Genomic DNA, 13,749 nt, shown 5'->3' with positions numbered 1-13,749 from the left:
GGGACTAGAATTTAGAGATGGAACTTCAGCCTAATTTGCAAACACTTAGGTGAGGGTTTCTTGCCATAGATGCTTTGTGGGCCCCTTTCTAAGTAGAATCAATATATTACCCCCAGTTAATAAAGAAACACGGATTTAACAGATTTAGGGTTAATATTATCTAAATTTAAATAACCTTAAAATAAATCTCTTTCTCCTATTATGGCTCTTGACAGATTATACGTTTCAGGCATCAATTAGGCAAAGCTTTAGCCTAATTCCACTGTACATATTCTAATTTTGTGCGTATTGTTAATCGTCCCTCTTTTTCTGATTTCCCAAACTTCCCCATTTCTCTGTGTCGCAGCCTGATCCCCGCATTGGAAGTCACGGAGAATTTGGACATCTCATGGAGTGTTGCAGCCGAAAGCCTTTTCCCCCCGTGGGCTTGTCGGATGCTTGTTCTGCACCCCAAACCCCTTCATGTTTGCAGCTCTTAGCGGGTTGCCATTCTTCAGAGGGGCTTCCGTTCTCACCCACCGAAGGGCAAAGAGCCCTTGGCGAGTGATTAAGTCAGTGCTGATGCAAGGCACACAGCCTCTTCCACTCTTGGAGAAGCAAAGAGCCAACCAGAGCTCAGCAAAGGACATTTGGACAAAGCCCAGTGGGTTCCTTTGATCTTTTTCTTCTTCTTCTTTAGCGAAGGGAGGTGAGATTTAGGGAAGAGGGGAGTAAATGAGAGCCCCTTAATGCAGGTACATCCCAAGCCGCTAGTGACCTTGCTAGTTAGCAGTGCGGCCCTCTACATGAAGTGAGGGAAAGCCATTAGAATCCAAGCATCGGTTCCACGAGACAGAAATTTAAAGCTTTTCCACTGGACAAGTGGCCCTGCCTGAAAAGGGCACCTAACGGGTCTTGTTAAATTGCCCGAGTGACCATCTCACCTTCTCTCTTAATCTGCTCCGCCATGAGAACAATTCAGAACGAGACCTGCCGGGGGCGAGGGGGTGCAGTGGGGCACCCGCAGAACCAGCTAGACTCTTCAGAACTGTCCCGAATCCTCGTAACAAGGCTCACAGGGCAATCTCAACTTCCTTTAAACTTTGCCGCCCCTACCCTGTGGAGCCTGGGTTTCCGAGGGGCTGGGGCGGGTCGCCGCTGGAGCAGAGAAGACGCCTCCCGGGAGCCTCTCCTATTGTTCTGCCCGCCGGGGGTCTCCCCGCTGCTCCTTCTTTGTGTTTCCAAAAAGAGTCCACCCAGCCCCGGGGTTGGGAACCGAGAAGCCAATTTAGCCTCCGAAGCGGATGAAAGCAGAAACCCACCTCACCGCAAAGGTTGTAGTTATTATGACAGATGGGAAGTGCAGGACAATCTAAGATATTGTAATTATAAACTTGTCGGGAAGCCTTGTTCTTCATTAATGTAAGATATGAAGTCGCCTCTGAGGTACAAGGACAATTACACAGCTGAGAATGTGTCTCGGTTTACACTGCCGCTGTGTAAATGTAAGAGGGTGGTTGCTCTGCTCTGCCTCCTTCACTTTCACAAAATGAAAAGCACACCAGTGCAAGTTGTCCTTTGATAGATTTTTAATATGATTTTAAAGAGTTTTGTTTGGTCTCATTCTTATTCAATGAGATTAATTTAAAGCACTTATCCCCTGGGCTTAAGTCAATCCATGTAGGATTTGGGCTGGGTTTGTTGCATGGGGGGTTTTGTTTGCAGGAGGCTATGAGAGACTCCTTTCCCACTTCATTAACCCTGAGTTGGGGACAGTCTCCCCTCGCCCCCCACCACAGCCAGAGCTGGGGATTTACCAACCCCCATTCACATGCAAAAGAACTCGAAAGCCGAGAGGCTCCTTGACTTAATTAGCTGCTGTGCATTTTGCAAAAACTAGAATAATACCCTCACCGTCCCGGGAAAGAAAAGCAGTGGTGTGAGGGCGTTGGGGCAGGTGGGGAGGGGGCAGGAAACAGTAGCAGGGTCCCGAGGGGTGGGAGAAGCAGTTTGAACATGCCCCCCACCCCTCCCCCAGGAGGCCGCCCTCTCCCAGAGCGATCCTGCCACAACTGGAGGGGGGCTCGGCTTTGCTGGCCCCAAAACTTCCCAGCCCTGGGCCTGTCCTCTGTCCCGAGTCCGAGCTGCAGGTGGTGGGCGGCAGGGGAGCACCTGCGCCCACCTCCCCAGGGAGGGAACGGCTTCAGGAGGTGACCTTGGCCCTCTGAACGTGAACTGGAGGCCTCGAGTCTGGCTGGAGCCTTAAACCCCCTCCCCTGAGATCCCGGAGCCGCTGGCTGGGGCACGGGGCAGACGCGGGGATTTGGCTCCCCTCTCTGGGGCTCATCTTCGTGCTCCCTCCCGGGGTAGAGGGGGAAAGATACAGGATTACCGCTGTGGCGTCAGGCTCCCAGCGAAGGCTCGACGGGTCCTGCCGGCGCGGGGGCCCGCGAGCGTCCGGAGCCCGAGCGCGACCGGGGCGTGGGGCGGAGGGGGCCGATGGGGTGGTTGGGGAGGCGGGGGTTGGGGGGGGGGGGAATAGCCTCGGAGCCCATCTGTCGGCCCCGCGCCCAGCGGGCCGGTCACCAGCTGCCGGCGCCCTTGTTGCGGCCAGATGAGCCGGCTCAGCGAGGGCACCGCAGCCCGGCCCGCAGCCGAGCGAGCCCAGGCTCCGACCCCCGCTCCGGCCCCCGGGACCGGCTGGGAGCAAGCTAGGAACCAGATGGAGAGGAAGGGGGTGGGGAGGGGGGCGCGGGGAGCCGCGGGCTCGCCTCACTGTAGACACGGGAAGACTGAGGCTCGGGGTGGGGGTGGGGGTGGGGGTTGGGGGGAGGCCCCTGCCCGCGGACCCCCAACGAGTCCGGCCCCGGGCCCCTGCCCCCCGACCACGGCGCCAAGGAAGAGAGGAGGACAAAAATATTTCCTTGGTGAGGGTGGAAGGAGGCCGGGTCCCGGGAGGGGAAAGTGGTTCTTAAGGAGGGGTGGGAAAGAAGGGCTGAGCGCGGACAGGCGCGTGGTCATTTGTAAGAAGTTTATTTCGACATTTAAAAAAAAGAGAGAGAGAACCCGAGGGCCTGCCTGCCCCCGGACGGAGGCTGGAGGTGGGGGCTGGGGGTCGGGGCGGTGGGCAAGCCCCCTTGACCCCTTCCTGCCTCGCCTGGGAGGGAAGAGGGCACAGGCCACAGACTCACTGATTCACGGACACGGTCACGGGCTCATGGGTCACGAATAAATAACTTCATATACACTTTGCACACCGTATGTACAGGTCTGCAGCGGGCCGGGCGCTGGGAGGGGGGGCTCCACACTCCCCTCCGCCTGGAGGGGTGCGGGGAGAGGGCTGGGTGCACAGCTGGGGCACGGAGGGGGAGCGGGAGAGAGTGCAGCGTCGGGGTCGCCCCCACCTGCTCCCAAGGAGGGGCGGGGGTGGGGGGGGGGAGCGCCTTGGGGGAGCCGGCCGGGGGTGGGGGCCTGTATGTACACCCGGCGAGTGGAGGCGTGGAAGTGGCTCCCTGGTGGTGTGGCCGGGACAGAGCACGCCGAGGAGGGTCAGGGAGGCTCAGTCCGGGTCCGGGCCGCAGCAGACTTGGCATCTGGCCCTTCGGGGGACTCCAGGGAGGGCCGGCCAGGGGGCCCCCGGGGAAGGGGCGTGGAAACCCCGCGCCCGGGGAGCGGCAGGCGGCAGGGGCCCACGCAGAGCCCCGGGGAGGCGGGCGGGCGCTTCACCGAGGCTGAGCGGCGCGCGGGAGGACGCCGGCCAGCGGGGGCAGCGGCGGGGGCGGCTCGCTGGCGCCCTGGAGTCCGTGGATGAGGATGCGGGGCACCAGAGGTCTCTGCAGGGCGGGCGGCGGCGCGCTGGGCCCGCGGTACAGATACAGGGCGGCGCCGGGATCCAGGTTGGAAACTAGACTCTGCGGGTAGAAATAAGGCGACGGGAACATCCGCTGGAGCGCTGAGTAATTGCCCGCCTCCGCCAGCAGCTCCAACCCGACTGCCGTCTGTCGCTTCCATTTAGTCCTGGGGACCGAAATAAACGCGGACGGCGGGGTCAGGGCTGGGGCGGCCCCAGCCCCCTGCCCCTCGCGAGTGCCCGGCCCAGAGCGCCTGCGGGGAGGCCAAGAGGGATCGCCCGAATTGGTTACTAAATAACATTTGTAATTTGCAAATAAATAATTCTCCCGTGTTCCGCGCATCGGCTCCTTTCATCTTCCACCGGGCCTTCCGTGGTATTAACCCTATTTTACAGATAAGAAAACTGAGGCCTGGGCCGTTTAAGAGCTGGTCTCCAAAGACGTAGAGAGCCCGGGCTGGCTGACCCCAAAGACCGGATTGTCACCTCACTACACTGTGCTCCGGGGATGCAGGGGCCCCTTGGAGTTGGGTGTTGGGGCTCCAACACTGAGGAAGGCGACCACCAGGGAGAGGATGGTGGGGGCCGGAGCGTGGACCGCAGAAGCCGGTCCGCTAGCCGTGGAGAGGGGCGCGCGGCTGCAAACACCGCGAGGCGCGAGGCGGTGGTGATTCTGACACCCTCTTGGCCACACCGGCTGCCCCCAGATCCGAGGCCTGGGAGGAGCCCCGCAGCGGACTGTGTGTCCCCGAATTCAGAGACCACCGGCCGAGTGTCCGCCGGGGGCTTAGGGGAGGCAAGGAAGTCGAGGCCATGCTGGTTCATTGCCTGAGCTTCAGCCGGGACCCCTGGGTGCACCTGGCCGGCGAGGCTGGCCCAGCCGGCCATGGGCCCACCGAGGCTGGCTCAGCCACACCAACCGCGTTTCCCTCCCTGAATTATTCATCATCATCATAATTGTGTAATTACTGTAACGGGCCTTAATTATTGATGCCCGGAGCAGTAATCGGTATTTATTATTAATGGGGAGACGTGTTCTGAGGCTTGTTTATGGAAAGCACCACTCCAGCCTCCACTGAGCGTGTGAGCGTGAGTGAGGGTGTGTGTGACTGTATGAGCTGTGTCAGAGTGTGTGTGTGTGTGTGTGTGTGTGTGTGAGTGTTTTCATCCTGTGCATGTATGGTGGAGGGAGGTTAGGAAACGCCAATCTCCCAGTCACCCTGTCCCCAAGGAGCCAGAGCTGGGTCTGTCCCTTCCTTGGGTTTCAGGACGGGAAAAGCTGCAGAGGCCAGAAGAGCCCCCCCCCCCCCCGCCCTGCCCCACCCGGAGAGCTCAGACAGTGCCGGACACCCACATCAGGGCTCCCCACTAGTTCCTCCCTGCCCCTAAACCCGTTCTGGACACTGAGGCCATCACCCCTCCCCAGGCCTGGCACTCCCACTGGGGGAGCTCAACGGCCCCAATGTGGGCTAAGGCTGGCACCCGGGGCAGTCATCAGGACGCTGGCTGGCGGGTGCCGGCAGGCCTTAGGCCTCTCTGCTGGCCCGTGTGTCTGTCCTCCTGTTCTGGGGCGGGGCGGGGGGGGGGGATGCCCGGGCACTGGAGACCAGTGCAGTTCTGGCGCCCTCCCTCACTGTGAACTTGGGGCAAGGCCTTCTCCCCTGGAGGCCTCAGTTTCCTTACTTTTGCTGAATAAGGAAAGCTCGGGGGCCCTCCCAGCGTCGCGCCGTGGACTGGTGGGTCCCGTGGAGGGGCAGTTAGGAAAGGAGGCCCTTTGCGCCCCCCACCCCCACAGCCAGGCCTCACCTGCGGTTCTGGTACCAGGTCTTGACCTGCGTGTCGGTGAGGTTGAGCGAAGCGGCGAGCTCCATGCGGTCCTGCACGCTCAGGTATTTCTGCCTCTCGAAGCTGCGCTCCAGCTGCGCCAGCTGATGGTCGGTGAAGGCCGTGCGGGCCTTGCGCGGCTTCTTCAGGCGCACAGGGGGGCTGTCCCGGGAGCTGGAGATCTCGCGGTCGCCCTCCTCCTTCACTGCGGAGACACAGCGGCGCGTCAGGGCCGGGCCTCGCCGCCTGCCCGCCGGCGCCCTCCCGCCCCAGCCGGGGGGCCCCCGCCGGCCCGCGTAAACGCGGCTCCCGGCCGCCGCGGTCCCGCCGCACTCCAGCGCGTGGGCCCGCGGCAAAGCCGCTGTTAGGCGGGACCTCCGGGGCCCCGAAACCAGGCCGTGAACCCTGGCGGAGGAGGAGGACGGATACCTCCGGGCACAAATGACCCAGAGCGAGGGACCAGGAGAACTCGACTCGCTCGCTCTCCGCCGCGCTCCCTAGAGGGATAAACGGAATAACCGTGATGGAGCCGAGCGACCGGCTGGAGCCGCCGCGGGGAGAAGGGGAGGGTTTGCAGCGGGTGGGCTGCTTAGGTGCGCGCTCAGGGGTGCGGGTCTGGGCCCCCGCAGCTGCACCCCGATCTTCTGGCCGCGTGCGGACCAGGAAGGGAGGAAGCCGAGGGCCGGAATGTGGGGAGAAAAACCCGCGTGGAGAGACAAAAACCTGTTCGGCCCGCCGCGAATCGTTGTCCTAGGAAATAAATTATTGTCCGCACATCTTGCCTGGCCCTGCCGGACGCGAATCCGTAGCGATCGCTTCCGCCGTCCCTAAGCCACCTACAAACCGCGCGTTGGAGGGCGGAGCGCGGGGCGCCGGAGCCGGGAGCGCGAGGCGCTTGGAAAATTACGCGGCGCGTTCGCCCCTCAGATGCGCGCGTCGCCGTGGTCCGAGTTTCCTTGTCCCTACGACGCCCGCTGTCGTGTGTTTCCGCCCCTCGATCGGGACACCCCGGCAGGGTCTCCCCCGCTCCGAAGGCCCAAGAATGGAACGGACAGGGCGGTTTCTTTTATCCCCCAGGCACCTTGGTTCTGGGTCGACGGCACCGAAAACGCACACTCGGTAGAGCCAACTCTGTGATCTCCCTCCTTCTCTCCCTAAAGTGACCCTACAACCCAAAGACCGTGTCCCCCAGACTGGCTGCGCCAGCTGGGGCTTCCCCCTCGTTTTCTCTGTTTTCTTTTATGGTGAGTTTCATTGTGCCTGGCGTTTGCAGTGACAGGGTTCAGCTGAATGCAAGTTGATTTCTCTCTGTAGGAAACAATAATCCGGTTAATTGAGCCACTAGGGAGGGAGACTTTTCAACCGGAAAGGCAGAGGTTCTGGGCCGGGGAGGGCCCGGGCCCTGGGTACTGGAAGGGAGGCGGGCAGGCAAGCAGGGAGAGCGACTGGCTCCCGAGAAACCGGCCGTTGCCTCCCTCCCTCCGGCCTCCACCAGACTCCTTGCCCCCCCCTGCCCCTGAGTTGAGGCCACCCTGGGGCATGGCCACCTCAGGAGGTGTGTTGGGGTGGGCGAAATTTGGGTTCTGTCTGTGCCCGAAGGTAAAGTTGAAACAAATGTGAGGAAACAATTATTCAAATCTCAAAATCGAAATCGTGGAAACCTTACTTTTTGATGGAAATGCCCGGACTATGAAAATCCCCAACTTCTTGGGGCTGAGGTGGGGTGTGTGTGTGTGGGGGGGGGGGTTGTTGAATTTGTGATGTCAGGAAGAACGGGGTGGATACCCGGGCTTTCCTCTAATCCCTCTTTGGCACCGGCTGGAGCCTTTGGGTCCGCACTCTGTGCCTCTCAGCCTCAGCCTCCAGAACAGTCTCAGCCCAATGGGACCCCGAACTCTGGTCTGGAAGCCGCATCTCAGTGCCCCAGAATTCCAGGCCCAGCCTACTCGGAGCAAGGCACGGGCTTGATTTCTCCACGGACATTGGCTCCAACAGGCAGGACCTAGCGGCAGACCGCCTTACTTCAAAGCCTGGTCTCAGTTCCTTTCAGCGTGGTGTTTGAGGAGCCTTTGATGCCGAAAACTCAGGATGGAACAGACCTTCCCTCTGTACCCTTCTTGGAAGAAATTATTCTTAGCATGGAAGGTGGATGGTAGTCGAATTGTTTAGATGCCCAGCCCGGCTGGCTGCTGTGCTCGGTGTGTAGGTCTCTCAGCAAGGTTTCCCAACGCGGGCCCTGAAAAACTCACCTCCACGTTGGAGAATCGCTCTAGACATTGTCTTAGAGCATGTTTCCACTTTCTTGTTCGCCCTGGAGCTTTGTAAGTGCAAAGACAGCAGTGCCTGGGGTGGGGGTGGGGGTGGGCAGGGGTGAGGGAGAACTTCACCCCCCCCCCCTCCTCTGCTCCAAACCTATTTAAGTGATATGTGGATAGCCGGCCCTCATCGCCTCCCTGATCAGATATCATCAGGGACAGGAGAAGAAAATTGATATTCCAATTATCTTAAACGAAATCTCAAAATCCCACCTACAGGCAACGAAATAAAAGGAGGCAATAGCCAAGCTATCTTTGACCCCCACCAGCAGCAGGATTCTTGCCCCTTACTCTAACCATAAAGCTGGGGTGTTGTTGGGAATTATAAATAATAAACTACGATGTTATAAATATATATTTACGTTGGTTGCCTACCTCCCCCCCCCCACCTCCTGTCTTTCTCCCAGGCAAGTTTTCTTTGCCTCTCTTAAACAGGCCCCAGGGGGAGGGGCAAGGGTCACTGGGCCACATGCCTCTGGACCTCCTTTCTGGGTTCTCCAGCCCAACCAGCCCTTTTTCTAGGCATGGCTGGCCCGGGGAAGCTGAAGGAGACTGGGCAGTTTCTGTGGGGAAGTGGGGGGCAGTGGGATGTGGAGTCGGGCCCCAAATGGGTTTTGGTTTGTGATCAGGGCTCGTCCAGAAATGAATTCTTAGTTGGGAGGAGAGTGTTCAATGAGCTTCCCTTAAATTCATATCAAGACTGAGTAGAAATCAGGTACAGCAGGTGCAGGGCTCCTCATACAATAAAGAGGTTGCTTGTATTAGGGAAGGTTTGTCTCACGAAAAGGTTCCCAGAATTGATCGTAAGACTGAAAGAGCCCCACCAGACTCTAGTTTTCTGCTGGATGGGGGACACAGGGCTTTCTCCCTTGACACTCTGAGACTCCTTCCCCTCCTGCCTTCTGACCTCTTCCTAGAAAGAATTTTGCACCCCTGGCCTCACCAAGGTGGTGGCTGGGGGGTGAGAAACAAAATGAGGGGCTCTTTCCTTTCTTTCGTCTTTCCTCCCTTCCTTCCCTCTTTCCTCTTAATCCCAATCTCCACTTCCTGGTCAAGAGGGGACGTAAAAGAACCCACGACAACAAAAAGATTCGCAGAAGGTAAAAAGGCGAGCAAAGGGGCCCCAACCCCAATAGAGGGGAAGTGGGGCTGGTCACTTGGGAGTCTCTGGGTCCCATACACAAGCTGAAGTTGGATGCACTTGAAATCAAATTCAGTGAGAACCATGGGGTGGGCGCAGGGTCCTCCCCTCTCGACCAGACCTCTGAACCCACCAGCCACCCGGCTGCTGTTTCTACTTTGAAGTGAGCCTTTCTTTTGCACGATTCCCAGGGCCCACATCACACTGGGCCCCGGTGGGAGGGGAACTCAGTTTCCCGCCTGGAAGTTCATATTAAAGGGGGGAAATGCTGATTGTTCTTAAGGCTCCACCTGAAATGTCCTGCCAGGCTTTCACTCTTATAAAAGGCTGTTCAAACAGAACCCTTTGGATTTGCCATTGCTTCGGCAAGATTCTTTTTCCCAGAGAACCGCTAGCCTGAGAGGAACCTGTTCCCGCCCGCCAGTGCCGCTGGAAAAGTGGTCCCAGGTGAAGTTTAGAAAGTTGGTTTTGTGCATTTTGCAGACTCTCTCCTGGGGCACACAGTATCCCTCTTCTGCTTTCTCCGCCCGACTCTTTTTGCTCAAAGGCATAGCCATGGGGCCAGCTCAAAGGTTCAGACAAGACCAAAAGGTTCAGCCTGAGCCCCGGGGAACTCCAAGTGAGCACGTACATATCCCTGTGCGTGTTTAGAGATATAGCAGTTCTTAGAAATGTAGCATGCCACCCCCCCCCCAAGGCTTCTCCTCCCGTTTTCTTACCTTTATACTCAGAGTCCGATGAGGCGTTGCTGCCACTTTTGTCCAGCTTGTCTCTAAAGTCCTCCCCAGCCTTGGCCACAAGACGGCCCCCAGGCTCAGGGGCGGCCGGCTGCCCGCTGCTAGAGTAGGGTGCACAGGCCGCTAGTGGTTTGCAGTCGGCAAGGATGTCCCTGATCAGAAAGGAGGAGGTCACGGTGCGCGACTGGGCTGGGGCCGAGAGCTGCCCAGGCTGCAGGTGAGAGTCCAAACCTGGGCCTGATGCCCCGCCAGGCCGCGGGGTGCCCGTCTCCAGACAGTCCCTTCCTGGTGAGGCTGGTGAAGAGCAGTCGCTGCTGCTCTCCGAGCGCGGACTCAGCTCCAGGGGCGAGCGGCAGTCCCCAAGCAAGGGGTCCCCCTTGGGAAGGGCGGGGCTGGCCGCACGGTGGGAGAGAATGGAGTCGATCCCAAAGCCATTGGAGCCTTCCATAGCCAAGCTGCGACCTGTCCTCCCCAAAAGCTCCCCACCCACCCCCAACCCCAGCCACCGCTGCCCCTGCCCCTAGCTGCGGGCTGGCATGGGGAAGGCGGGCAGGGAGCCTGCGGGCACCTTGGACGGAGTTCAGCCTTGGGGGAGCCGGGGAGCTCTGGGCCAACCTCCTCTGCGCATTAGATCCAAAAGGGCTCAGCGCGTCTTCTGCAGCATCGCGCCGAGCTGCCGAGCCGAGGGGGGGTGGTGGGAGTGTCAGGGAGGAATGGGAGGGAGGGTGCGCCAAGTTGGGGAGAGCAAAGGGGGAGATGGACGGCCTGAGCGCCCCTTTGGCACAGAAGAGACGCGAGGATGTTGGAATCTAAATAAAGAACGGCGTAAAAAAAAAAAATCCAAACCGCACGCTTCCTCCAGGCTAGCAGTGGCCGAGGGCAGCGGGGTCAGAAGCGCGGATAGCTGCGGAGCCGCGCTACCAGCCGGCCGAACGGAGCGCACCTGGAGGCGTCAGCACCGCGGATAGCGGCGGCGGCGGCGGCGGCCCGCGGCGCATGACGCTCCACCTGGCCAGGGAGGTCCTGTCGCCGCGCTCCCTCCGCTCCGGGGGCCCGTCAGCACCGAGGACAGCGCCTCCGGCTCCGCGGTTGCAGCTCTCAGCGCGTCCTCCGCGCGCGCCTTCGCCTCCCCCCCTTCCTTTAAAAAATGAACTTGTGTCACTTTTACTTTGGGGCTGGGTTTTTTTTTTTTGTTTCTTTTTTTTTTTTTCGTTGTGTTGTGTTTTTTTTTTTTTTTTTTAAAGGGGACTCGCCCACGTGTCCCCGGAGTGATGACGCTGATTGGCTCCGGCCGATTTTGGGGGTGATGTCACGGCTCCGCAAGCCGCTGCCCGATTCCCTTTCAGTTTGATTAAAAGAGACACTGAATTAATTACAGCACAGACCCAACTGTTTACCGGCGATTTCCACACGGTTTGCTTTCATTAGGCCGGTGATGAGCCTCCTAATGAGGGTGATTAGCCGAGGGGGGCACGGGCTGGCGGGGAGGGGTCCGAAGCCGGCTGCCGCTGCCGGTGGGTCGGGATGGGAGGTTTTTTAAAGTTTTCCCCTACCCTCTTCTACAGTTATTCAAATTACTCGTCCGTGGGGCTGCCAGAGATCCTTTCTCCACAACCACCCCCCCCAACGGCCCGCGTTTTTCTTCCTCCAGAGAGAGAAAGGGACTAAACCCAGTAGAGAAGGAAGTGTGTGTGTGTGTGTGTGTGAGTGTGTGTGTGTGTGTAAGCCCTAATCTGGTGTGGGGAAGAGATTTCGGTTTAAGACACATTGTTTCGGGGCGCTTCCGTTGGGCTCTAGATGTTTCCCGCCTAGGACATTTGCAGCCCTCTGTCTGCTCTCTTTGGACCCCGCGGGCCTGGCAGGGCTTTGGGAAAGCCTGGTGTCAGCCCGGAAACGGGGCGGCAGGATGGTTTCGTTGCGGGGCGAGAGCGGAGAACGTGGGAAGATCCTGCCTGGGACATCGGAGACCCCGAGAAATGTGTGTGGCCCCAGGGAAGCAGCGCCCCGAGCAAAGAAGCCAGGGACCCCGACCCGGCCTGGTGTCCCGGGGGCACCGCACCGGCTGTTTTTGTGCCTCCTAACAAGGACGCGAAAGAGCTTCCCAGGGCGAGTGTAGACGTCTGCAAACGGCTTCTTTACTCCGCGCGCAGCTGGAGCTTGCCCCGGGATGTGTTTTCAAGGCAGCGCTGGAAACACTGTCTTTTCATTGTGAATAAGGCGCCCCCTCGCCCTCTCCACTGCCCCAGCCGCGGTGCTCCAGTTAGGCGCCCTTCAGGGGTTGGCCTCCGGTGTCGGGGCCCAGGGCGGCGGGCAGATCTGAAGGGCGTGCGGGGCCTGGGTCCCCTTGGCACGGCCCCAGGGATCGCGACCCGGGTCTGTGGTCGAGGGCGGAGAGAGCCGAGCTGGCGCGCCTGCAGCCGGCCCCGCGGGCCCGAGGCGCCCTTCGCCAGCTCCGCGCCGGGAGCCCGGCCTGCCCCGCGGGCCTGCGAACGGCCGTTTCCCCTTCCCCACGGGCCCCTGGAAAACTACCCGGACCCGCGTCGGAGACCTCGGGGGAACAGTGAGGCCCCCGCATCCCCCCCAAACCCGAGACTCGGCCCGTGGGAGCCCCGCGCGGCCTGGCGAGCAGAAACTTTCTTCTTCCTCCAGCGAGGTTGGCGGTGGCCTCACGCCTGGCTCCCCGCGCTCTCCCCCTGCGCCCGCCGGCAGATTGGAAGCGGCCTCGCCGCCGGCCGGGCTGGGAGCGAAGACGGGCGGCTCCCCGGGGACCGCGGGCCCCGCTCGGCTGCAAGCTGTCGGGGAGGCGGGAGGGCGGGCGCCGAGGGGCCTCGAGCAGACAGGCCCCCCGCCCCGGCTGGGCCGCGGTTGCAGTGGGCGCCTCCCCGCCGCAGGCCGGCCGGCAGGTCGTTCATTTTCGTTAGGTGGATGGGGAGGGGGACATAAATCACAAGGGCCCGGCAGCCCCCACCTTGGGCCTGGTTCCTGCTCTGGGCGCCTCTGGAGGCTTTTCCACTCCACTCTCTCACCCCACCCCTGCTCTTGGGGCCTAGCGGCTGCATCTCCGGAGCAACCCCACCCCCACCGGGTACTCAAGGTCTCAACTCAGGTCAACAGGATCCCCCACCCTGGGCTTCTTAGAGGGTCAGGCTGCTCCCCAAGGCCCCGATTCATGGACCCCGCCAGGTCATGAGGAAAACACTGTCCTGCTCTGGCCCACAGGTGGGTCTTGAGCGGCCCCTGCCCTGGGCGGATCTGCGTCTGGTAGAGCACGGACCTTTTCTGGCCTCCTGGTCTCAGGCTGGGGTTTGGATCCCGCACCCGGCGAAAACCAAGCCACCGCGAAGCCTTCAGTAGCGCTGGGCACCGCGTCCGCGGGGGGATCGGAGCCACAGCAGGATGTGAGGTGTGCGTGTGCTGTGCGAAAGAAAACCTTTTCCAGTTGAAAAGAACAGCAGGAACCCCAACTTCCCGCAGCCCTGGCGGGCTTCTCAGCACTCCTTGGAGCCCAAGAATAGTTAGCAAGTTGTTAGGGTACCATCATTAGTGTTGCATTATCACGGTCTCTTCTAATATAGAACACGGTAGGCAATTTATTTCATCTGGAATTTTGTCTGACATTCAGCATCTCTCATTAATCTCGTTTTATTCCTATCTGGCTGTTTCCAGCTCCACCACCAGGCCTCCCCCTGTCTCTTTGCCCCATCCCCTCTCTGGCTCTTGCGTGGAGGCCTGTCCAGAGCCCCAGAGGCTTGTGTGTGCTCCCCTGAGTTCTTGGTTAGCTGGGAAGGCACCCAGGAATTGGCATTTGCCTAAGCTTCCCGGGGGAGGGGGGTTCCTGGGGGGATATAAGGGCTTTGAGGTCCAGCAAAGCTGAGTGTGGACCATAACAAGTGACTTAATATC

General features: G+C 60.1%; 1 protein-coding gene across 1 annotated transcript; it reads right to left on the bottom strand.

Moving 5' to 3' along the window:
• Positions 1–2,996: 2,996 nt before the first annotated feature.
• On the bottom strand, positions 2,997–10,311 carry BARHL1 (BarH like homeobox 1). Its single transcript, XM_019420728.2, has 3 exons — positions 9,829–10,311; positions 5,636–5,858; positions 2,997–3,996 (listed from the first exon to the last, which is right to left on the bottom strand). Exons 1-3 carry the CDS (start codon positions 10,292–10,294, stop codon positions 3,702–3,704), a joined length of 984 nt encoding a protein of 327 aa, XP_019276273.1. The 5' UTR covers positions 10,295–10,311; the 3' UTR covers positions 2,997–3,701.
• Positions 10,312–13,749: the final 3,438 nt, after the last annotated feature.

Source organism: Panthera pardus, unplaced genomic scaffold (assembly GCF_024362965.1).
Source record: "Panthera pardus isolate Hobbes unplaced genomic scaffold, ASM2436296v1 HiC_scaffold_20, whole genome shotgun sequence".
In the NCBI taxonomy this organism is placed as follows: Eukaryota; Metazoa; Chordata; class Mammalia; order Carnivora; family Felidae; genus Panthera; species Panthera pardus.
Note: the sequence above shows the minus strand (reverse complement) of the source record. Positions and strands in the feature narration are given on the sequence as shown.